The sequence below is a fragment of the Lates calcarifer genome, linkage group LG15, assembly GCF_001640805.2.
Source record: "Lates calcarifer isolate ASB-BC8 linkage group LG15, TLL_Latcal_v3, whole genome shotgun sequence".
NCBI lineage: Eukaryota > Metazoa > Chordata > Actinopteri > Centropomidae > Lates > Lates calcarifer.
In genome coordinates this window covers 8,376,924-8,402,966 of record NC_066847.1, presented here as the reverse complement: position 1 = coordinate 8,402,966, position 26,043 = coordinate 8,376,924, and the positions used below count along the sequence as shown (strand labels likewise).

The window sequence follows — 26,043 nt, the reverse complement described above, 5'->3', positions numbered from 1 at the left end:
TGAAAGATAAAATGAGCTGTTTTACAAGAAGGGACAGGGGTAATCAAAGATGAATTTCTTTTGGCCTACACTCAAGTCCCTTATGGCTAGAATAAAAAGGAGAAACCTGTGAACAACGTAAAGGCCTGAGGAATAAACCCTAATAAAGAAGCAAGCTGCTGACAGCTGTGAGACGGTCTTAAAATTTATCTCTCAAACTCCCACCCACGAACACAACCCCTTCCTTTTTTGTGATGGGAAGCATTTCAGAAATCACATGGACCACAGAGGGGAAAGGCACATGCTAAAAACATTAAGAGAAGGCCTACATTAAATACATAAAAACAACCAAATAAGCTGTGTACTTTTGCATAAGCCATTGCAGCCTGGCAAAACTTCAAGAATGTGTTCGCATGCAAAAACAACTGCACAGGAAAACCAACAGTATAGTCTTGGATAACTGGCTTCACATGCACCTGCAAATTTACACACACGCACACATATATATACACACTTGTATTCATCCTGGATCAACCCACGACAGATTTATGACAAGAGCGACCACATTCATTAACACAGGCCTTGGCCTGTGGGGCTGTATTTATTAAGCACACTTTCACATAGACACACCAATCAATGCAAAGCTCAGGCTGCCGGCTACTGCTACTTTTCATAGGGGAACCACTCTGAAGCTAAGAAAGAATAAGACATCTGATTGATCCTCCACAGAGTGGACGAATCCTTGATAATATGTTTAAAAGGTTTACAGAGCTCGAGGTTACATGTTCATTGATCAGCTGCAGTGCTTGTAAATGCAGTCAAACAAACGCGTAACGAGCCATCCCTTGTTTTTTCACTCCCCTCTGAGTGCACTGAGTTCATTGAGTTCACAAAGCCACCACTGCCAGCCTCATATTACAGCAAGATATCTTCTCAAGAGCTTTTAATCTATCACTCCCGACTGCATTTCTGTAATTTCATTCATCTTTACTCACCTCTCTGGCTAAAAGGAAAGTCAAAAGTGTGTGGTTGTCTGCGCAGCTGTCCTCAGATTCACCCTCTCCTCCTGCCCTGTCCTCCTCTCCCACTCTTCCTCTGCGTTGCTCCTCCTTTCTGTCTTTTTCCTCCCTTTTCCTCTTCTCTCCTCCCACCATCTGTTGACAATGTAAACACTCCACCTTTCCCGGCATATGTCTGTCTTTTCTCTTCGTTTCTATCCTCTCTCTTGACTCAATTCTCTCTGAGGTGTCTAATCAGACTCTGTTAGCCAGGGTGCCAACGAGAGGCCTGTGGAGGGGGCACCAAGGCTCATTTCAACCACGTCATGCCCCAACTCTGCCAACTGGGTGGGTGCCAGGCCTTCATAAAACACTAGCAGGCTACAAAGACATGTCCTGCCTCCTCCCCATTTCCCTCCTTCCTTTTCCACTCCTTCACATACTGTGGATTCTAACAGATGAGTACAGTTGACCTTGTGTCTGATAACCTTGTGTCCACTTCTTCCTTTTAAGTTTCTTGTAAAACAAATTGCTTACTCTAGTTCCCAGCTCTGATTCTGGTTCTATGTCCTAAAAAAAGTTAACATGGCAACAACTTTTTAAATGTTAAAGCTTTAAGAGAGACAACTGTTTTCTAAATGGAAAAACAAAGAAACAGTGTATAGTGTAGTACTGTCCACTGTCAGACTGTGTCGCAAATGCAAGCAAAACCACAGGCATGCCTACAGAAACATTTTACAGAGTAGATCAGATGTTACTTGATACTGGAAGTCAAGCAAAGTTCAAAAATACATGATCACACATGAGAGGGTTTCAACATTACCAGGAATTAAAAATAGCAAACTCACGCTGATGACTTGATCAACTGTTCCTAATGATGCCTTCAGGCAGATGATGTACTCACATCACATTGCTCACCACCCTGCACCAACCAAACCCACAAATACTATGAAAAGTCATAGTAAAATTCCAGTATATTATGTTAATCTGCTCATTAATGTAGCAAACCAGTTGTTCTTTTGCAATAAGACTCAGATTTAAAAGCAAAACAGTAAAAAAAAAAAAAGAAAAAGAAAAAAAAAAGAAGAATACTATCATTCAATGTCACTCAAAACTATGTTCTCTTTTACCACAAAAGTGCTGGGTGCATAAGCAGAAAATATAAATCAACGTGCAATTTTTGAATTTGCTCTTCAAATGGGTCAATATGAACGTGATAATACAATGGGTGAACAAATCATCTTGTAATCAGTGTAGGCACAAACTGTACATTTATTAAGCTTATAAACTTCCATTTTGCTGATACTCACTTAATGTACTTGATGTATGTCTTAATTCAACTCTAGGTGTACAACTTTGTGTATAATAAATATAAATACATCTTACAAAGTAATATAGAGAATTAAAAAAATAACAGCGTGTCCACTCCTATATCTATTCCCAGATTACCTCACTGATTAACGTCTGTATAGATTGAAGTTGGCTGAAGCTATGGTGGAAATTTTGTAGGGCTGACCCGTAAAAGTAGACACATCCATTGAGAAGAGCCCAAGTCGACTCACAAAATGTCAGTTCACTCATTACATTACTCATTTTTTACCTGCCTCACAGTACACAGAGCAATGCAGGAGCAACGGTGAGGCAGACTGTAAACTTTTGAGTCTGTCTTAAAATGACCAAATCACAAAACTAACTGTGATGGAAGTACAAATGATGATGGTAATGAAGGGCAGAGTGACACTGTACAGTGCATGGCAGGGTAGCGCGACAGTTGACCTGAAAGGACATTTGATCATGCAAATAAGTGAAAGCACTTTGTGGGTTGACAAAACACAAACATTAAGGTGTCATTCAAGAAACAATGTACTGTACTGTGAAGAGTTTTCACTGAAACCACTTCCTACTGAAGAAATAGTCCCAATGGAAACTGACAGTGTCGAACAAGGACATTGTTTCTGTAAAGAGACATGGCTGCTGATTTTTTTATATGGCATTTTTCAAGGGTTTGACCACAACAAGAACGCTTATCTCCACTGTACTGCAATGCAGAAAACTCAGAGACCTACAGCACAAAATAAATAAAACCTAGATTGTGTGCATTGCTAGACACTGTTTAGCAGGCTAGATTGGGCTTTTCTCAAACAGAGCAATCCCTTAAAATGCAGAGTCCGACCACCACTGGGAGCTGAAAATGAGTTCTGAAGCTCTCTGACCATCCAACACTTCCGGAGAAGCATACTGGCAGCTTAAAGGTAAGTGAGAAAGCAAGATAATATATATTTTTTGTAATTTGGATGAAGAGAAAGCCTGCTCCAAATATATGACAACCTCTTTCATAAAACCTCCCTACTGTTTAGGTTCATACCTTTGGTGCCAGGCGGCTGAAGGTTGTCTCCAGTGAGGGCGCACCAGCCAACAGGGAAGATGTCACGCGAATCGTACCGGCAGTAGTAGTCAAAGGCTCCCCGCCAGCCATCAAAGGTGACCAGCACCTCGACACCACGCAGAGCACCCACTGTGGCCGGACAGATAAAGTGGGGATTTTTCCGGTCCACTGCCTCCAGCTTCATGCCCACCTGGAAGGAGTTCTGCTCTGGGGCGGGAGGCTCCTGCTGGGGAACATGGAGAAAAAGAGAGGGGTCAGGTATGGAGGTTGGCATGTGTGAATATCTATGCATTCATCTGTAGCGGGAATGTACAGTAAAATCAATCAAATGCTGGTGGAATTTTGCAATGGGTGATGTGTTTTCTTCTGATCTATCTATCAATTTCTGATCTACCAGACAGTATGGGAGTTAACCATCATTTGTGTGAGCAAAACATCCTGGTGAGCATACATGAGTAACTATGACTACTAAATAAACATGCTAGATTTCTTCATGAAACAGTTTTTCAGAGGGTGTTGAGCTCGTGAGCCTTGTACAGGTACCTTGTGAAAAATGCGAGAGGGTGCCATCTCAGCTCCATTTAGTGTTTTCAGAAGGAACATGGGCCAGGAGGACGCATTGAGACGGAAACCTGAGGAGGACGACAGTCATTATAAGTAAACCAGCTTTAGATCCAAGGAGTGTGTAATGAACATGGTGATGTTGACATAGATAAACCATAAAAAAAACTTGTAAACCTGCTTTTTGACATTTAATTGACTAAACAGATAAACAACAAGATAATCAACAGATTAATCAACAATGAAAAGAATGGTTAGTTTGCAGCACTAAAATGATCAACATCACAGTCTAAATAGGCATACTACAGAGCACTTGTGTCTTTCCACATGGGTATTCAAAACAGAAATGTCCTGGGTAGGTGGCTTTATGAGCTGTGTCAGGATGTTATTTATAGGCATTAACATGACACACTGACATTTTGTGCTGTCAGTCACTGACATCTAGTGGACAAAATAAAAATGAGGAGGAGGAGATACTGTGAAATCAGTTGAGAAACTTCAACATGTTTTTTTGTCATGACAGTATAAGAAATAACATTGTGAAAGTGTATTTGTGTGCGTGTCTTACCAAGTGGTGGCTGCAGCATGCCTCCGTTCTTCTCACAGTTGCCAATAGGCTGGATCTCCGAGGAGTCCACCAAGCGCCAGAAGTCGTTCTTGTTGTCAGACCCGTCCAAACGCAGCCGCAGCCGTGAGCCTGTCAGGCCCACCACTGTGGCGATGCAGGTGGACGTGGTGTTTCGTGGGTCCTGAGCCTCCAGCTTCATCCCCGCCTTGAACTCGTTGACTGGGGGCGTGAGACTCTGGGTGGTGATGACAGACATATGTTAATTAGAGAGAGGTCGCAAAATAACAGCGACAGGGGAAGAAATTTGTACAAAAGTGTTAAATAAAGGCAGTTAAGAGTGGACATGGTGCAGAAACCCATCAATCTGCTCACCTGTCTGAAGCATGAAGCAGGTGCAGCAATCGCACCGGTCTCCTTCAGGTATTTCTCCCAACTGAAGTGCCCTGCCAAAGAACAACAATAGTTAGAAAAAAATCATTTTACATCATATTAGAATGGTGTTTTATAAATATTTAGTTGAATTATACATATCAGCTTTTGTGCAGTGTTCTGTGAGCCCAAACAAAAGGCAACAAAAAGAGACACATGGCTTAAAATCTATTACCAACATTTGTAGCAAGCTTTGTCTTGATGATCAATGAAGCAATGCTGAAGCAAATCCTTGGGCACAGTTTCCTGTTGGTATTGCCTACAGTTACTTCATAGATCAATGGCAGCTGTGGGTTATTTACCTTGGTACTGTGAGGGCACACGGGAGGGCCGTCCACTCCGGGCATGCTTGATCCTTCTGGCATCTTTCCACTCTATAGCTGGAGGAGCCAAGAAAGACAGAATAAGCCCTCAACAACGGGTGATTTTCTCATCGGTCAATACCTTGCAATACCTGCCACAATCTCTGCTCCAACCCATTGCTGGGGATTACAGGACTATTACAAGCTAATATACGAATCAGCCTACACAGAAACAACAAAGGGACTGGTTGGAAAGAAGTCAAACTAAAATGTGTCATACTCCTGGCTTTCCTTGCAAGCCACTACGAATGCTTGTTTGTTACAAATATTTGGGAAAAATACTATTACCAGTCTGAAAGCGCCACAATAAATTCTTACCTTTCTGTGGTACGGGTTTCCTCATGCTCCAACGATACTGACCAAGCTCACGATGCAACAGTGGTATCCACTCTGAAAACAAGGAAGCAAAAGTAGCTATGTTACAGCTGCATGAACTGTACACTTGCGTGTGAAAACAGCAAAGAACAGTGAGGAAAAGTGTCTCTTGTTTGTTGTTGCTGTGACAGCTGAACTGAAAATACATGTCTCCTTTATCTCTTAATTTTAAACTTCAGTCATGATCAAAACATTTCTAAGACAACAAACACAGTACCTGACGTTTGGAGAAATGTGCAGGAATGACATGGTCCATTTAAATCATTTGCATCTGATGCAATGGTGTGTGTTGACCTGTTTAAATTTGCATCAGATGCAACAGAAAATGAATACATTTAAAGGACCACACCCCCTTAAATCTTAGACCCACTGGTAAGCTGCTTGATGCAAGTTCATTCCAAACATTCTTTATTCAAATTCTATTGTACATATATATATATATATATATATATATATATATATATATATATATATATATATATATATATATATATATATTCTAGGGGTAATCCCAAAGTTTCTAAAGATATCTTATGTGTCAGGCTTAACTTTGAGGAAATGATTTTTAAATGATGAACAAGACACATGAGGAATATTTATATTTATATGATACTGTCAGATGTGTGGATTTCTCTGACTTTAAACTTGTTCAAGAACCTGATCGTATTAACTCAAATAAGTGATCGTAATGATAAAAACTCATGAGTATTCAGACCCCAAGGCTAGGCTGCCACATGTAAATTTTACCACTGTGTTTTAAGGGAAACCAAAAACCTGCCCTTGTTATCTATTAGCTCACTGGATTTCTGTCCTGGTGGCAGGCAGGGGGTCATCACAGTGTGCAGACAAGGGCAATTTCAACAAAGACGCCCAAGATCATGCTAACTGTGCACTACACGTGGCTTTCATTTACCTTTTCACACGATTCATTTAAAGATCAAAATACTTGCTGTATTGATATAAACAGGAAGGACAAAATATTCAGAACATCTCTCAATATAAAGCATTAAAATCAACAGCATCTCAAACTACAACCTACAAAATCAAAACTGAATCAACACTTCTCTGAAAACGATTGTGATAATCGTGTTATTCCCCACAATATTAACTAAACACTTCCATGCAGTAAACTCACAGATTATTACGCATATTCCTTCTTGATTAAAGAAAACAGTGCTCGGTCATCAGCAAATTTCCTCATCATCAATTACTGAACAGTGTAGAGAAGGGCCACGTGTTTTGAGGCTCAGTGACCCCCTTAACCCAGACAGTGGGCTCACTATTACCAACTAGACACAACATACAGGTCAACAGGTCAAAGTGACATAAACAGTGCTTCAAGTGACTGTTTATCTAGGTTCACAGTGGCCCAAACCAATGTAGCCCAATGTAGCAATATTGTTTGGGATAAACAGTAATACAAGGCATTGAGAGAAAATACAAATAAGCCTTTCTATAAACATACACAAGCCTTCGGTAATTGTGAGGAATTACATGACACGCAGCACACAGCAACACTTGTTAACCATTTGCCAAATATTTGAATATGCCGAGAAAACGTCCCAGCTTTATTTTGAGAGCTGTTATAAATTAACTAACGCGGACCAAACGAGTAAAAGAGCAATGACAGAAGGCCCACAATGGTCATATAAAATTGCCTACCTTAAAACTTCATAACCGTTTAGCAGCGTTCCTCCTCTCCGGATGATTTCCTTTTCAATAGAAGTGCGCCTTTTTCCTCCGCCAAGGGGGATGGCGTCCAAATTAAAGCGACCCCGCTCCCTGTTTTTCCGTCTGGGAAAGTGACAGAAGGACAGGCGTTAGAGAGCTCAGCAGGTACACCTTTCCCCTGTTGCTAACCCAGTGTGTCTTCAAAACTCAACTTCCAGCTTGTACCGTTTGTCTGTCATCTGTAAGAGACGCTACGTTTATAGCCAAAACCCCGCGTCTTACATTGCCTAAATTTGTTGAGCTCCATTCAAAACACAAAGCCAACACATGGGACCCCCCGCCCTCTCCTGAGCTACATTTGCATGAGCGCTAGGTGCTCATTTACGTGACAGCAGCGATAATTATATTATTCAGGAGTTAAACTAGATTAACGCTACCGCCAACGATATAAACCATACAAGAATATTACAGAAAGAAAGACAAACATGCATGCAGCCAGCACAGCCGTGCAGACACCACATCCAGCATGCTATGCTACGCACGGCTACACAGAGACATGCCCACTGCCTAGGATACTAGCTTAGCATGCTAGGTGGCTTGCTAGCTCGTTGACCTGATTATAAATATTAGCATTAGCGAAACGGGAGCGTATCAGCACACAGAGGCTAGCCAGCGCCAATCTGGGCTCAACGCTGAAGCGGAGCTTAAAAGGAGACGTTGCTCGGTGTATCCGAGGATGTTTACCTCGCTTTGTAACGTGTGTGTTTGTTTCTGATGTGGATTTAGCGCTTGTCCGCCATTTTTTTCTACACGATGAGGAGGGGGTGTTTTGCCAACATTTTTTGTTGGGCAGTCAGTCAAGGCAGGCGAGTGAGCCTGAGGATGGCGACGGGGGGGATTCACTGACCCCTGGCGGTCAAAGCACAGTGCTTCAAACATGGGAGAAAAACTAGATGCATTCCCTGTTTTACCCCAGGGTACATAATATACAAATCTATCTAATAACCCAGGTATCTTTTGTCTGTTATCTTTTACTCTGCCATACCAAAACATCTGGGATAATTGTCAACTCAAGTTGTCATGAGGTCATGAATAACCTGCTTGTTGCTTGTATGATTATGTGTAAGCTGTTTTGTTTATATTTTCTTGTTGGGTTTTGTGCTATTATGTACTGTATTTTATTGCTGAGCTGCATGTATTTGAAAGATCCATCTCGGGACAGGCAGTGCAAATGCTGCTTTAAATACTGTGATGTGTGAAAAAAGAAATCAACTACTTGGTCTTTGAGGCCAGTGCTGACATTGATATTGTAAGTTTAAAATGACATTGATACATCTGTCAATATTCATATATTTACAAAAATCTGTAATATAAAAATAAGGATCCCTTAAGTTTGGTTATTAAATGTACTTCTGTAATGTAGGCTACTAAGAAAAATGTTTCACAGTCTAAAATATCAACTTGCAAGTGATTTCTAGCAGATGTACTATGTACTGACATCCCTGTTTTAAATGACTTAACATATCGTTGGCCCTTCTGTGCTGCAGTTTCTTGCTGTTGTGCTGGCACATACACTTGCATTTACCCTAATAAACTCATATTGATATTAACATTTAACAATGATTCCAGCATTTTTGGCACTCCCACGCCCTCTTGCATGCTTTTTAACCCTGTATGCCTATTTTAGAATGACTGTTTTATGTTTACATTGACAGTGAATGCAGTTTTCTATTTGTTGTTTACGTACACAGTGTGTATGTACTTGTCTTTACACACAGCACTAGCTATATATCTATGTTTCCTTATCTTTATTGCATGTTATTGTCACTGTTTAAGTTTGTGTGCATCTTCCTGTAAATGTGTTTTTTGGCATTGTGTGTAAATACAATGAGAGCTATTTAAAACCAGAATCCTACTCCTTGTATGCTTAAACATACTTGGACAATAAAGCTCGATTTTATTTTAGTAGTGTCAGTGGATCTTAATGATGGGTTATGGGTACTTAGTCTCTGTGGAAGACTGTACCATAAATTCAGGTAAAACAATATATGAATCAATATGAATAAAGTTCATAAAATCTAACAACACACTGTATTTTTATTTTAAAAACTGTATTACATCCTATCCAAAAAACTATATCCAGAAGTCCCACATACACTGCTGGGACTTCTGAATTTGAGTTTTGCAGCTCTTATGTAACTCTTATATTTGAAATAAAGTCTCTTATTAATAATGAACTGTAATTTTATCAGTGTTAATAACCATGATCAATAATTTATCACAAGAATATGAAAAGAAGACAAATAAGAATGGAATTTTAGTAAATGTTATTTCAGCATTACCACTGTACAGAGCACTGCTCTAGTTTCATTTAAACTGCTCTAGTTTTTGGGTGTTTGACTAAAAAATGTGGGGTATTTGCCTTGAGCATAACATGAATAAAATTTGATTATCAGTGCACACAAAGCTTAACTTATTACCCACTATTTGTTCCAGTTAAGATCTTGTATAACATTCTGAACAGCAGAACGTACTACAAATAGAGAAATATATTTCAAACATAACCAAACATAATCAATGCTCCCAGAGTGAAATCGGAGCAAAATATCTCTGTCATACAGTAAACCTGCAGTAGTGAAATAAACCTGGCACAGTACAAAATCTCCAAAGATATTCCAGATAAAATGTGTAGGTGTGAAAATTAGAAATAGGGGCCATTTGGTAATGCCATGCCAATTAGGCCTGGGTAGCAACTGTAACTATGTGATTTGAAGAAACACCCAGCAGTTCAATTGTGTGTAATGGTCACCTGGCAGCACTGCTAATGCCCATTTCAGCCTACGCTGGGCAGGCCATGGCCCAGTGGCCCTCTGCACCCCAGGCAATTATGTTTGGTTTCACACGGTGAAAAGGGTTAATTGGCAGCGCCCACGCGCCTGATTGGACCTGTTTCACGCCTGTCGGCCTTCATCGCATCAAAGGAAGCCCCAGTCCACCAGGCACCATTATTAGAACACACACAAACACACCTCATGGACATACACTGTACACAGTCTCTGTACTATAATCCTCTCATTACTGTACATATGTGCGGGAGTAAACACACATACACATATCTTGCACATACTCTACAAATGCATATACACTCACAAAAAAACCCCCAGACAAATAAAAATACACCCACATATGCCTATAGTGACAATCATAAAGAGGATGGTACCACACTGAGGTATTCATTTTCCTCATGCAGAAACATGAGTGTTTTCACACAGGCATTGTACAAATTGCTTCCTGGATGATTCTGACTAATATCACTAGGGGTCAGTGTTGTTTTATACAAAGCAGGGCCAGAAAAAACAGCCTTCTACATCCACTTCATCATGATGTATCTGAGCTGAGCTTATTATCATTTTTACTGCTCACTGTCCTTTTAAAACGCTCAGACTTTTATTATAATGATCATCATGGCTTTTTCACTTTTCAAAAATATTCTTTTCTCTTTTACTACGTAAAACTCTTTGCTTTTTTTTCCTTTTCAAACAGTTCTGTATCAGATGTGTTTGAGAACTGATCGTATTCTAGCCTCTCTCCCTCTGTTGCTGTAATTATAGGCAAACGGAGCAACGTGTGGTGAAGCCATGCCTACTGTATATTGTCTGCCTGTCTGTCAGGGTCTCCATGTGGTTCTAGGTTTTTATTAATAAGGCTTCACCAACTGAGCTACCAGCAGTCTATGAAAGTCCATCAGCCATTATACAAGCCAGTTTGACTGGCAAATAATAGCACTGACAATGTGTCCCATCCAGCAGTCCGCAGTATAAATCACACTTTCCCAAGGTTCAACAAATTGCACACATTTAGCAAATACAATTCTATTGAAAAAATGTTTTTGTGAAAGAACAACTGAGTGAAGTCAGTGAGAGTCCTGTGACAGGTGTTTTTAAATACAAATTTCACCTGTATTTACCAAAATATTCTTCACTAATATACCATAAATATATGGAACAGCTCTTCAAAACAGCAAATACTACGAAATTATAAGGAGAGATATACAGTATGTGAGTCTGTAGCCTCAGGATAAAGACAAGTATTTGATAAAGGTATTACAGACAAGATAAGCAAGATAATCTGGCCTCAATTTTTATAATATTTTAAGGACTGAAAGACACTAAAAATGCCTGGCAAAGTGCTCATTCTACACACTCCAAAATATGCAAGTCATTTATACAAACTGCACCGTTTGATTTGCAGATGCAAATGCCTTTGATAGCTGTCATCAGAATAAATTTCAGAAGTAATTTCATCTTGTTAGCACCGGTTCCACAGTTACATATAATACAAATATACAAAGAACCTGTAAATGTCCAATTTTTTTTAGAGAGCCCTATTGTGTCAATGCAAATGTAAATTCTCATATTAGTGTTTGCTCTTTTCTTTTGGCAGCAGTATCAGTTTTTAGTCTGTTTGGAATGTCTTGCTTGCTCTTTTCATTTTATCGCACTAATTGAATCTGGCTCTCTTAGTTGGCAATGTGTTTTTGGATTTCCAAACATGTTGCTGTAGGTGTCCAGTAGCCAATGGCATGACTCCACCATCGTGGTCTGTTTCTGCACATACAGACAGTACAGCAAGGATCTTTTCCCACTGTGCCTCCTTGTCACTTTCAGCACTTTGGCATGCTCCAACAAAGTCGCCCTTCTCACACATACACAAATACCCAGACACACACAGACATAAATAGATGCAAGCACACACACACATATGTGCATGCACATACACACACACACACACACACACACTCGCATGTACACACAGTGAGAGTCAGATTGCGTGTGTTCCTTCCCAACTGTGCCTCAGAGGACTCTGCGCTTGTTCCACAGACGAGGACATGCGTGCGCACACACACTCACAGAGTCCTGATACACACTTCCCATCTCAGCTGGCATCCTGGGAGGGACGTGCAAGAGAGAAAGCAAGAGCATATGTTGGATAGACGTTTGGTGAGGGGGGATATTTCTCTTTGGATGTTGTCTTACAAGCTCTGACGGCGTGGCGCAGAAAGAAGGCATTTTTTCGTCCAATTTATTAATCCTTTTAGGCAATGTTCTCTGTTCAGAAATGCAAATTGAATCAATCTGAGGCTGACTTTAAGACTTTTCAAGTGGGATTTAATTAGAAGCCAGGGCCTGCAGTTTTTAATGAGAGAGGGGGTGGAGAGATGGAGAAAGAGAGAGAGAGAGAAAAAGAGAGAGACATGGGGAGGGAGAGTGGGTTGCGGTTTTGATCTGGGGGTCCTGCTGGAGAAAAGATACACAAACACCCACAACATACACACATGCAAACATACACACATGCAAACATACACACATGCACGCACACGCGCAAATGCACCCCGTAGAGCTGCGTATGAGGCGGATGCCCGCTGTTTGGTTTTTCTTCACTTCCCTCATCTTCTGCTTGTGAGAGTTCAACCAGAGATCTTGTTACTTTAGTATATAGCTCATATCCTCACACCAACCTAGTGTACATTGCCACAGATAGAGTAAAGCTTCATACTGCCCCTCAGTGTTGTAGCTGCTCAACGGTAAAATACCTTAGGTTACTACCAGACAGCTCCCATTTGTGAGGGCATGTAAAACTAAAGATGTGAAGATGGTTAGAGCAAAACAACGTACAGTACTGACCCTCTGTGGATGAGCAAAAGTTTGGAAAACAAGTCAATCGATTCAAGGTTTTCGAGACTGATACATCTCAATCACAGGCTGCACAAATAAGCAGATGTACAACATCACTGGTGTATGTGTGTGATCCATACCTGCTGTGATTTCATACTGATCTATATTAGTTAAAAGCAAAGAAAGAGCACTGTTGCGCATGGATGGATAAAGGGATCTGCCAGGCACAGGTCCAGGGGTACAAGGGTTCAGGGCCGCTAATGTTTTTGGCTGTTGTGGCCCCTTAAAATGAACCACTATCTACTTGAGAACCATTGCATAATGAATTGAGAGCAAATCAACCAAAGAGTGATTTCATCTTATCTTTTAGATTGTTTCATTTGAGTAATTTTTTTGGAAGCTAGTCCCAGACATATGTTTCTTCCTCTTTCTTCTTCAGTTAATAATCTTTTAACCCAGATTTATCTTACAGCCATTCTCTGGTGTTGTAAGGAAGGTTGGGAACCACATTTACTGTAGATGAATGTGTGTTTTTGCATGCATATATACATGTTTGTATATATATGTAGGCCATGAGTGCCAACATGTTTGAGTTATTTTTACTTATTATAGTTATTTGAACAGTTACAGATCTTCCCATCACTCCCTTGTAAATGATTTTAGCAGACAACACTTTCCTCCAGAGTAAAACTGGTCTGTGGATTTATCAGAGATTTCACTGCCATATGACTATCATGTGCTACGTCTGATACATTTTGGGGAAATATGGCACTGTTAAAAAGGGTGAAGTCGGCCTGTGGTGTGGGGATGTGGTTTGACTGCTCACGCTCTCCTGTCTACAGTAACTCTCTGCCTTCTTTCCCTCTCCCTTCACCATTTCCTGTCACCCACTCAAATAGGGGCCAAGGCTGGATAGCGCAGATGTTTTTTTCGGGGACTGTGTCACATCTTCATGGCCACTAGGTCAGATTTTTCCCTTTCTATATTTTCACTTCTGTGTTGACATCCGCCAGAATGAGGTGGAGGGGTAAGAGTTTGATTCGTTAGTGCTTCTAACTTGACCATTTCCACTTTAAGAGTTTTCTCTGTGCTGCTGTCTCCCATAAAAGCTGTGGGTTGTCTAAGTACTGGAAAAGTAGCAAAAGATAAATGTCAGGAAGATTATTTCAAGCTTGGGAGGCTTAATATAGGTAGGAATAAACATGAAATGATATACACGAAAACAACAATTTCAGATGCCAGTGGGGTTGATGTACAGTATTGAAGGAGCAGTGGAAGGAGGGAAAAGATGTGAAGAGATGGCTTTTAGGCTGCCAAGGAGCGACATGAATTTACCCATTAAAGTTAGAACTCCAGTGTGTGCCTCGCAAAATGCTTGACAACTGGTTGATACTGTCAATGTTTAAATAATACTAATTAATCTCCATTATTGAAACATGTAATTAATCTCTTTCTCACCCTCTCTGGCTGTCTCTCTGTCTCCTTCTCGCTCACATTTAATGGAACATGAAAGGGAAACCCAAAGAGCAAATCCTGTGTTGTGGTCCTTGTGGGGAGCTCATTGAGGGACTCACATCAGAGGAGAAGACAGGCAAAGAGACAGACGGGTGGACATGTTTTGACAAACAGACAGTTGGTCCAAAACTCCTCCCTATCTTACTGCTCTGTGCCTCCTCTCCCTCAGTCTCTCTCTCTCTCTGTCTTTGAACTTGGGCCTTCATTAACAATCTGCTGATTAACAGGCTTGGGAACACGGGGGGTAGACGGATCAGAGGAGGAGAGATACAGGGAGGAGAGAGACAGAGATAAAGAAGGAGAGGGGGATACAAGTTAGAGTATGTCCACATTATAAGGCTGTGTCCAGACCAACATGGCAATGTGTGAAAAAATGTAGTCCTCCTCATTCATTTCAATGAGACCAGGGCTGTTGGCAAAGCAGTGATGTCAATGCAGAGAGTTTCTGCAAAAAAAAATGCAGGGTTATTTGTCAAAAACAAAACAGGTCATCCAGCAACACAGTGCCACATCCAATCAGTGACTGTAGATTAGTTTGCAACATGAATACTGTATTTCTAGTGTTTACCATCGCTGGGGTAGAGGATAAAAGAATGTGATAACTTTCCAGAGTTGTACAATCTTTGTTCATACTATTACAAGCTTTGGAATGGCCTTCCCAAACTCCTGATCTCAACCCCATTGAATATACATGGAATGCTCTGAAAAGACAAGTCCATGCAAGAAAAAGGAGTGGTTAAAGATCTAACCAGGATTCAGCCAGAAATGACTTGATGGCTACCAAAAACAGTTGACTAAGGGGGAAAAGGGCTAAGGGCCGTGGAGACTCTAGCAGCGCTGTATGTACATGTCTGACTCTCTTGTTATATTCTCAGAAGAACACAATTAATTTGTTAAAGAAACCAACTTTGTGAATGTTTTGTTATGAGAAAAGAAATCCATTTTCCAATCAATCTTTTGAAGAAAATAAACACACTGCCACAGAATTAACACAAATACTACTATAGTAGAAACTACATGTGTATATAAACTTTGGACTGCATTGGAATGCTATATGTCTACAGTTTAACATCAAGATGAGGGATAAAATGTTTTGTGATAATGTCCAGAGTCGTAAAAATCCTCATAGCATCATAAACTGATGTTTTGTCATCTAATAAACCTTAAAAGACATATATCTATCTTTCAAACTGGCCTTCTGGACTCAAATTTCATCATTAAAGGTGTTTAAAGAAACAAACTTAATTTAACACGGTGCTTTTGCTTTGCACTATGTCCACACTCAACTATATGTTTTTCACACCCAGAGTGGATAAAGCTGAAAAATCTGACCTCAAGTTTTGGTGTGGACAAAGTAAAATGTAGCTTTTAAAGAACAATAATGCAGCCTGGTTGGGTCTGTGCAACGGTTAAGTTAAGAAGACAACTTTTATCAGTGCTATTTGTCTGAACAAGTTTGGTTGTATTAAAGCATAGTATAGGTGATCACGGAGAGCAGGAGAGGCTCAATTGGAGGTTTACTCAGCTGAGATTGTGTGGTGGAGAGAAACCGTGCCGTATCTATACCAGACAATGACTAGGATGCACAATTTTGTTGCTTGTCAACTGAAAATGGACAGCGAAGAAGAAGACATTCAGCCATTTTCTGGTTGTTTTGGTGTGGAAGGAGATCTGAACTGAATGCACATCATTTTCAGATGTAAACAGCCTTTTGTAACTAGTCTGCTTAGGACATAGTCCTAGATGCAGAAGGAGAATGAATTGCTGGAAAAAGCAGGGAGAGAGAGAAAGAGAGAGGCATCGACTGAGACTGGGAGACACTGGAAAACACAGAGAAGGAGAGACAGACTGACACAGAGGGAGAGGCAGTGGCAGAAAGTCGGGCTGATGGGCAGAGACAGAGAGCGAGGGAGCCCGTCTGATGGACAGAGAGAAAGAGACAGACTGACAGAGGGAGAGAGCGAGGGATGGGCCTGTTCTGAATTAATGACTGCTCTCATCAGAAGATGAATGTTCTCCCGCTCTCCCCTCGGAACCGAGCTTGCAAATAAAAAGAAAGTCAGTCCAACGAATAATGAATACACAAATAAATAAATAAGCCAATAAATAAATGAATAAACGTGACAGAACTCCTGAAAAACAGATTATGATCGATGTACAGGCAGTGGCGTGCATTTGCATGTGTGTGAGTTTCTCTAACTGCATTTTAACTTTTGTGTGTTATGGTTATGTACCGGTATGTATCCATGCTGCATGTGGTTTGGTGTGTGCTAGTTTTGGAGCTGTAAACATGCATGTTTTTACTGTGTGTTTCCTGTTGTGCACATACTTGTAATTGCAGTAGTTCATGAGTGTGTGTGTGTTTTCTATGTGTGTGTGTGTGTGTGTGTGTGTGTGTGTTTGTTGGTCTTCATGTGACTGTGAGTTTGTGGTTGTGAGTTTTTGTTTGTGTGTGTGTTGGTATTTACTTGCATGTGGGTTTGTGAATGTGGCTTTGTGATGGTGTGTGCATGCATCCATTTTTATTAGTCCAAGTGTGTGTGTGTGTGTGTGTGTGTGTGTGTGTGTGTGTGTGAGTGGGGGGCTCTCTGGTGAGTCTCCTTAACATCAAACAGCTGGAAGTAATAAAATATTTAGGAAGCGCTGGGAGTCTGTGAATATTAATACTCCCTTTTCCTTCTGTCTCTCAAATCTCCCTCTCTTTTTCCCTTCTTTCTGTTTCTCTTTTTTCCTCCCAGTTACTCCCTCCCTCCACCCAGACTCACCCAGCCTCTATCTCTCTTCCTCTGCTGCTACATCTCCACTGCTTGTCCTCTCTCCTTTTGCTTCTTTGGTCCAAACCCACGCTCTGACTCTCCCTAACTCTGTTTTTGACCTTGTTTATGAGGGAATCACAGTCGTTTAATTGGGAGTCCGTTCTGCCCGCTGGCACTCGGGGTGATGGAGGGAGAAGAGAGGAGTTGACCTATGCCATTCTGTCATGCTTGCGGCGACAGCGTCTCGCTGTGTGGGGGATAAGCAGTGTCACAAGTCCTGTGCACCACCAGGCAGCAGAGTTCACCGCGCTGCACTCTGCCATGTCAAACATGAAAGTGGACCAACAGGCAGACAGACGCAATGGCTCCTGAACAAGGAAGGCCACAGGACCTTTTTCCTGGATCAAGACAAGGGCCTGTGGCTCTAATTTTACAGGATTATGTTCAATTCAAAGTTTTACACTATACTGACATTTTTAATGACACAAAATCAATGTCTTTGCACCTACTGAGAAAGAATTACTAAAGCCAGAGGACAAGAGCAGTTTAAGTGATGAGAATGTTTATTTTAAATGGAAGAGAATCAGCTCTTCAAGTATCTGTTCCACACAATTTTATATATACTAACTGCCGGATTGCTGACCTTTACGGAATATCTTAATTGGTATCATTATAGAGTCTGCAATGCGTCTATTTAGAAAAGCAATTATAAATCCAGTAATTAAATTAACATTTGATTCATGCATTGAAAGTAAAAAAAAAAGCAAAAAAAAAAAAAAGTTTAAAAAAAGCATCAAATTTGCCAACTAATTATTCAGTTTACTTTTCTTAGTTCTCCTTTAAATGTTTAATTAAAGTAGAATTTTAAATGTAATTGAAAAAAGCCTTTTATTTCTAACTTTTATTTTTATATATTTATATATTCTATCTCACAGTTCATCTCGACTTTACAGTAGTCTCAACATTTACAGTTTCAGACATGTAAGAGTTCTGCCTACTCAGTATGGAGACCCAAAGTGTTCAGTATTATGATATAAATGAATATAAAGAATGAAATATAACCATAAAATGTTTACATACATTACAGTCCAAAATAACAACAAACCCATTATTATGATATGAGTTTATTGCAGGTCATTTTTATTTTCCTCAGGCATTTTTAAGTTCAAAATATCCTCTTCACAATCTCTCTTATCATGGTTATATTAAATATTTTGTATGTATATATTCATATAATCATTTTTGTCACAATGCTACATTGGGTCATTAAATTCTTAACACTCTGGATCTCAATTGGTGTCAGTAATAGCTCTGATTGGCCAGCTGTTGAACTGTGATGCCACACATGACTTCTGCCAGAGATGTTAACACTTGTTGCAGTACAGTATTATATGTGGCAGACTACTATACAGTACCTGTAAGTACTGCTAAATGAACAACTACAAACAAAGAGGACATAAACCATCATCTACATTGTCAGTGCATTTTAATTTTGTGTGTCTGTGTGTGTTCCTTTGTTTTAACCGGTGGGGCTACTTTAAGAATCTCACCACTGTTTGTTTGTTTTATCATTGCTTGTCAGAGGCACAGTAAGATAACGATAGCACAAGTTTGATTTTAAAAAACATTAGAAATATTTCTTGTCATCTAAATTCACTGTCCATTTGACTTGTGCAAAGATCATGTGTCATGTCTTTATCAATATTTTGTTTTAGCTGTGATTCCATTTACTGCTAACATTTGTAAAAATCGCATGGTCAGCCTTTGTTTTTGCCTCTGCCTTTTCAATAAAGGTTGCATCGTACAAAAACTAAAATGGCGGTAACCATGCACTTCACCTGAATGAGTCCCAATCCATTTCTATGCTTTTTCTTAACTGTGACACACACTGTGATGTGAATGGCTGAAACCAAAAGCAGCTTCATGGGCAGGTGTTATGAAAAGGAAGTCTTACGATGCACAAGGCCACACATTTCAACAGACAATACATTCATACACAGGAGGGAAGAGAGGGACACAAACAGAGTGACAGCAAATAGAACGAACAGACTTAAACAGAGGGTTGAGAATCGCACCAAGGTCATTTGGTTTGAGCTACCATTCCAAAGCTGTTGTGCTCTTTGTCCCTTCAGGCAAAAACGTTCCTGTATGTGTCTGTCATTGGGGCATGCAAATAAACAAGTAAATACACTGCTTATTACATGGTGATTAAAAGAAACACAGACAAAAGAACATGTTTTAAGACAGGAAATTCAATCACGCCAATAGCCAGACAGACAGGAAAACAGGTAGCAGATTCACAGAAAGGAGCGCAGGAAGACAGGGTGAGACACAGCCACGCTGACAGTGAGACAGGCTTCGGGCAGGGAGACAAAGAGATATAGTCATACTGAAGGACAGGAAGATAGGAGGGCTGGCTGTTGTCAGCATCAGTGACAACAACAGCAGCAATGTAATTATAGGCTCTCTGATTAAAATCAATCTCATTTCTGCCACTCACAACACATTTTGCCTGCTGAAAAGATCTCTGCTGCTCCGACACCTCAGCTGGCAGGAGAAAAGAGAGGAAGTCAAGGTGGACAGACGGCCAAGAATTAAGATGATAGTAGTAGCCACCTATAGCAAAGCGGCATTGCTGTAGTGTTTTGCAAAGAACCTCTAAAAGATCATTTCTTCAAATGGTGTTTCTATTGTGTTCTGTTTTCTGTTAACTCTCTGTTTAAGAAATTGCAAGCTGGGGTAAGTGGTGATATTTTTTATTAGCCGTGGTGGCACTGGCTGTTCATGCTAGCTGGCTACTTAGGTCTTTATATCCTATGTTTTTGGATGTTTTCTCTTTTCTTCAGTAGTGGAGGTCATGGTAGAGAAAAATTGTGAGATGGACAGCCCAAAAGTTCAGAGCCTTATGTAGCAACGTTGCAACTACATGCTATCTGTGTGTGACTGGAACCATCAAATTTGAGTTGGGGGGTGTAGCTGTTGGTCTACAAAGTCAGCAAGGCTCAGATAAAGTGGTCTTGCTTTCCCACGCCTACTGTGGTAGAGCACTGGAGTAGTGGTAAACCAGTACATGCAAATTTCAGAGTTACTGCATTCAAAGAATCTACAACTATTATGCTGGGAGAACAGCAACTGTTCACAAAAACAGATCACCAATACTATGTTAGCATAGTCAAACTGAATGCAGTTCATTTAACAGTGAAAGCATCAATATCTGAAGTGAAGTCAGTGACATCTCTGACAGATGAAGGTAGCCTAGCGTAGTGTTAAAACACTAGTTTGACGCTGGTTGTGACATAGGTTTTAAGAGAAGTATTAATATAATCATTTTGGCAGACATTCATGAACATGTTACGACATAACTTCGACCACACCACCTCTCCCCTATGATCTTTTCAAACTTCCTTTGAAAGCATAAGACTTTACTAAAACAAACCTCTAAAAGCAAAAATCCTCTACTTTGTGACCACGAAACATGCTGTTACAGACAGAGCGGGAGGAAGGATTTCATGGAGCTGAAATAAAGTCCATGAAGATTTAATGGAGCAGAAGCTTGTGGATTTTACAATCAGTTTTTCAATTGAAGTTGGTTACTGCTGTTGAAGGAGCGTGTAACAGCACAGCCCAGTACAGGTAGTCTGGACATCTGTGCATGCTAAAACTTGAGAAATGGTCAAGATTTAAGGTCACAGAAAAACAACTGTCTCAAAAACATTTCAGCAACTATGCGAAGATGTAGGTTCTACAGGATCAGATGTAGTGTGTACCACTGTGAATAAGGCCTATTTCTTTACCCCTGCATCCCTGAATTTGCCCATGCTCAGAGACCTAGAGACCTAGAGGGTTACAATTTGTTCGTATGACAGACTGATGATTACTGAATATTTCACGAGCGAAAGCTCCCTTTTCCCATCTATGCAGACAAACACAGGCAAAATGAGTGAGGGAGATGAACCAGGGAAATGTTAAGTGGAAGAAGAAGAAAGATTGACAGAGAAAGAGAGACAGAGAGACAGAGGGGAAAGGCGTCAGTGTGGAGAGGATTTATGAGTGGGGCCTGTCTGTTGGCTATGGGCCTGGTCCCTCTGTGGTCCACTCCTCTGTAATATTCACCGCTCCTCAGGCTCCCATGTGTCTGCCTGTGGCTGCAATGTACACACATGCACACACGCACACCCTTACATGCACACGTATACTGTACAAACACGGGGGTATGCGTGCACATATAGACTGCTCACTATAGAGGAATCCAGTCACTGTACAATTACACTTCTGCTATGTCATTGGACAGTTAACATCTGCTCCATCTTTTGTCTTTTCCTCATTTTCCACCTCTTTCTGTCAGACTGTTTATTATCTCGACTGTCCACCTGACCCTTTACGTGCAGACATCGGCGGCTACCACAAACCCCAAGACGAGGCATTTAACCAACTAAGAATTTAACTTAAATGTCAAAAAAGCCACTTTCTTGCAGTATATGCTGTGATTGGCGTGCCAATGCTGCAAGACAACACAGCAGAAAAAGTAGTACACAGTTCAGTCAGAGACACGTCAAGGAATTTACTTTTTATGGGAAATGGTTACATAGATGAAGTGGCGGAAAAGGCTTTGTCCTTGTGGGAGCATTCAAAGAATCTACAAGGATTCTGCTGGGAGAACAGCAACCGTTTACACAAACAGATCTTAGTAAAGTCAACAATACCCAAAATTTAACACATAAGGGGGTGGTTGTGGAGGGAGCTGCAGCAGAAAACAGCACTGACATAAAGGTATGAGCAGAGTAATAGTGATTAGCGCCAGGTTATAAGGTCGCACACTTCTATGAATATGATTCATACATAATTCATATATGAATATGAGTCAGCTGGTGGCCAAGCAGCTCACGAATGAGCCACCAAAGGTGAAGCATGAATAAAGCCAGTAGACGAAAGTCAGCTGACGCAAACACGACTTCCACTCCCTGCCTGTATTGACGTACTTAGTCTTTTCAACCCACAGGCAGCGATGGATGTTTAAGGTGGAAATTATGGCATCACGCAAATGTCTCTGTGAGTCTATGAAGAAAAGGGAGTTTGCGCAAGTTTGCAGATGAGCTGACAAGCGTACCTCTCAGATCAAAAGGAGAGGAGGAAACACTTAAATATTAGCCCCAAAGCCTGTGGAAGTATAAAACAGTCATGTGAACATCTGTGTACAACACCTGTGGACGTTTGCTTACGTGCAGCCTGAAGAAGCATGTTCCAGCCTAAATTGGCTGGGCTTCACAAGGCAGAGCTGAAAGCCAAACATGTTTTGTTTGTTTCAAATGAGAGTAACTGATGTTCATAATCTGACAGTCATCTTGAGGTGTGTTTTACCTGCAAATGTCTACTGTATGTGAAAATATTTCATATTGAATTCAACAACTGTATATACTGTACATATATATATGAACACACACACACACACATAGGCAAGAGCCTCCTTGATCTTGTCATTCGTCCCTTTCATGGATGTGTAAGGAGGTCACAAACTGCAGAGCGAGAGAGAGTCAGGCCTTTATAGTCAGTGTTAAGTGTGACTAAGGCCATGGGCTAGATGTGTCCATGTTGCACTGAGGGGGGGCTGAATGGGGATTTCTCTGCTGTGACCCTGGTCAAAAAGCCCACAGCAGTCTGCCAGGCCAGCCAACACAGAGGATCAAAGACAGCGAGGGAGGAGTTAGCGAGGCAGGAGGGAGAGGCATGAGGGATGATGAGGAGTAGAAGGACGCAGGGAGGGGAAAAGAGACAGAGATGAGTGCAGGCAGGAATAGGGGCATTTGAGGGGTCATTTTGGGAGGGCAGAAAGACTTCACAGAAGGAGAGAAAGAAAAAGTGAGGAGGAAATGGAGGGGACAGAGGGACGGGAGGGATTCATGAGGGGGTCGGGGATAGAGAGTTTGTGATGTGTGTTTGTGAATGTGTGTGTGCATCCACACGTTCAAAGACAGTGCATGAGGGATTTGACAATAAGAAAGACGGAGAAAAAAAGAGAGAATATAAAACATCAGTGGCATCAGAACAACAAAAGGAAGAAAAAAGACAGAGGGACAACTGAAGAAAAAAAAAGAGCAAGGAGGATGAGGAAAACTTTGGAAATAGCCCATAAATGTGTGTTTGTGTGTGTGTGTGTGTGTGTGTGAGTGAGACTCACTCTTAGTAGCCAGCTCCCACTTGTGACCCTCTCTCTCTGCCCAGGACATGTCTAGAGGACACTGAAAGACAAAAACAGATAAGTAGCAGATTCATATGTCTGCTTATTAGAAATGCGTTGATTCATATTCAATCAGATGCAATGCAGGGTTTGCCACAGCATTTAAAGCAGAGGTGGGCCACCTTGCCTGAAACTAGGACAACCTTGGCTAACACTGTAAAAAAAAAACTAAAAAAAAACACACACATTTTTATGAAAAGCAAAAAACATACATTTTGAAAGAAAAATAGCAGAAGCACTATTTCATATAGGAAATATATTTGATGAGTGTAGCTACTGTTTAGGCCCTCACCTACTGACTATATTGATACGGAGACAAGATTAATCAGGATTTGGGTGGCTTACCAAACCTAAACAATTTCCTTGAGGAAATGCAGTGGATGTGATGTAGCAACAAGCATTTGAATGGATAATTATTACAAAATTAATCAAGATTTTATTGATTATCTGAGGGAATCCCTTAGCATTCACTGAATCTATTAAAAATTTTATTGGATTACATGATCCTAATTCACCCAAGGCACAATATGAGGCTCACTGTTTCTCCATCATCCATTCATTTGTTTGCAAATGCATTTATTTCGTTATCCTGTTATCTCAAGTTTAAATACTGTTTTAAATGCTTCTCAAGCCTTCATGTAAATCCTTACTATTAGTTTGCATTAGAATGGTCAAATAAATTTAGATATTGAATGCTGGCACGGGAAAATGCCATGAGTTTAAATCCATAAAATATTGGTACCTCCCCCCAACATCCCATAACAGTGCAAAAAGAATGCTGTGAATGTGTGTGTCTAATGAGGGAGAGAGTGGTCTGTGAATGGATGTTGTGTGTACGTGAGTGTGCATGTGTGTGTGATAATGGGTTCACTTATGTAACAACCACAAGACACAGATCCTGGGAGGTTGAATTAGGAATTACAAATCGAGGAAGAGGGCAAGAATAAAAGAGAGACAATGAGACAGAAGGGAACCACAGACAGGGCATTTTATACAGAGACAGCATAAATTAGAGGAAGCACTGAATGATTTCCAAACATACTTATTAAACAAAAAGAAACATGATTTAGTCTTCACAACTACCAAAATACAAAGGGAAATCGGTGATGTTGCCTGTGATAATTGAGCTGAAGTATGAGAGAAAGACAGACAGACAGACAGTGAGACAGATAGAAAGCCCTCACAGAGTGTCTTTGCTCAGAAGTGGCCTTCTGTGATCCCTGCCACTTCCAAACAGCATCAGGAAAGAGTGTTGCTCTGGCCGCCAGCCGGGCTGTCGCCATAGGGACCCAATTCAAAGAACCCCCCGGCCAAACCATCTCAAAGATGTGTGTGTGTGTGTGTGTGTGTGTGTGTGTGTTGGGGGGGGGGGGGGGGGGTGTTGAAGATGCGAAGACCCAGCAAGAGTGTGGATTCGGTGCTTAAATACCCCATATACAGCCATCCTCCCGGGCCCACTAATCAAAGCCCCCAGTCTCTCTTTCCTTTCTCTATGTTTTTTACTGTATGTCTCTTTTTCTGTTATCTCCATTTCTTTCCTTCTGTTCCTGACTTTGAAGTTGTTTAAAGTGAGATGAGAATCCCCAAATTTTCTCTCTGAGTTGACGTCTGTCTCTGGCTGTTTCCCCCTCTGTGTCTCGTTTCCCTCCTTCAGCTCAGAGAGAAGAATTCAAAGTGTACTCTTAATGGCTTACATGTGTTTCGATTAAGAAGCTGGCATGCACTTCCCATTTTAATGGGCTTTCTGTGCTCTTAGTTCACTGCTGGGCTAGGTTATGTGGTGGGGATTTGGAGGTAAAGGCTTTTAATTGCCAGGCTATGGCAGGAATGTGGTTAGTAAGATGGCAGAAATGTAGCATGGCAGACACACATATTTTTCAGACATTTTTGTGGGCACAGAGGCTCAAATGATATGGGCACCACATACATACCAAAACAACTGCTACAAGAAAACATGTGAGGTAACAGGTTATGTTAGGTAAGGCAGAGAATACACTATAAAAGCCTGGGTACATACTGTACTGTAAGTGTTCTTGTGCACTGAGGTTTAATGCAATTTAACACACTATCCTTTTCAAAATTCTTTCCTATGTCTATTCAAGAGTAGGATTTTAAATGACCAAGATGAGCAGTACTGTTGTTTGCTATGCTGGCAGGCATCTGGACACATGGCCTTGAGACTGAGTAGATGCATCTTGAGAAACTAATCCAATCCTTGCAAATATAAATGACACTGCAGTAAGCTATTTATCCCCATACCTGGACACAGTTTGGTATGCAAACCACACATTGCACACATTTATGAGATCATCTTGGTTGGTATCCAGGTATCCACTGCTGTTTAATGTGTGAATAGCAAAGTTAGCTTAACTTACAGAGTCATGTTGTCTCTCTCTCTCTCTCTCTCTCTCTCTCTCTCTCTCTCTCTCTTGCTGTGGAATAAAGGAGCAGTTCTGCTCAAAATTGGTAAAATGCAACATTAAACTTGGGGAGCAGCTGATCTGACATGTTAATTTCAACCATGTTTTAGTCA

The 26,043-nt window shown here is 40.8% G+C and overlaps 1 protein-coding gene across 8 annotated transcripts in view; it reads right to left on the bottom strand.

The window, feature by feature from the left end:
- The window catches only part of LOC108898509 (Scm polycomb group protein homolog 1), a 132,044-nt gene that overhangs the window by 80,922 nt on the left and 25,079 nt on the right, over nucleotides 1-26,043 (bottom strand). For 2 of the 8 annotated variants that reach the window (XM_051076006.1, XM_051076007.1), the window contains 8 exons: nucleotides 23,451-23,511; nucleotides 7,321-7,452; nucleotides 5,602-5,673; nucleotides 5,224-5,301; nucleotides 4,865-4,935; nucleotides 4,493-4,727; nucleotides 3,907-3,995; nucleotides 3,343-3,589 (listed from right to left, as the gene is read on the bottom strand). In XM_051076006.1, coding sequence (XP_050931963.1) covers nucleotides 3,343-3,589; nucleotides 3,907-3,995; nucleotides 4,493-4,727; nucleotides 4,865-4,935; nucleotides 5,224-5,301; nucleotides 5,602-5,626 — 745 coding nt within the window. In that variant the 5' untranslated portion in view covers nucleotides 5,627-5,673; nucleotides 7,321-7,452; nucleotides 23,451-23,511. Of the gene's footprint in view, nucleotides 1-974; nucleotides 2,020-3,342; nucleotides 3,590-3,906; nucleotides 3,996-4,492; nucleotides 4,728-4,864; nucleotides 4,936-5,223; nucleotides 5,302-5,601; nucleotides 5,674-5,875; nucleotides 5,940-7,320; nucleotides 7,453-8,073; nucleotides 8,337-23,450; nucleotides 23,512-26,043 lie in introns of those variants that run through there. The other 6 variants (XM_051076005.1, XM_051076004.1, XM_051076003.1 and 3 more) reach the window with 6 other exon arrangements.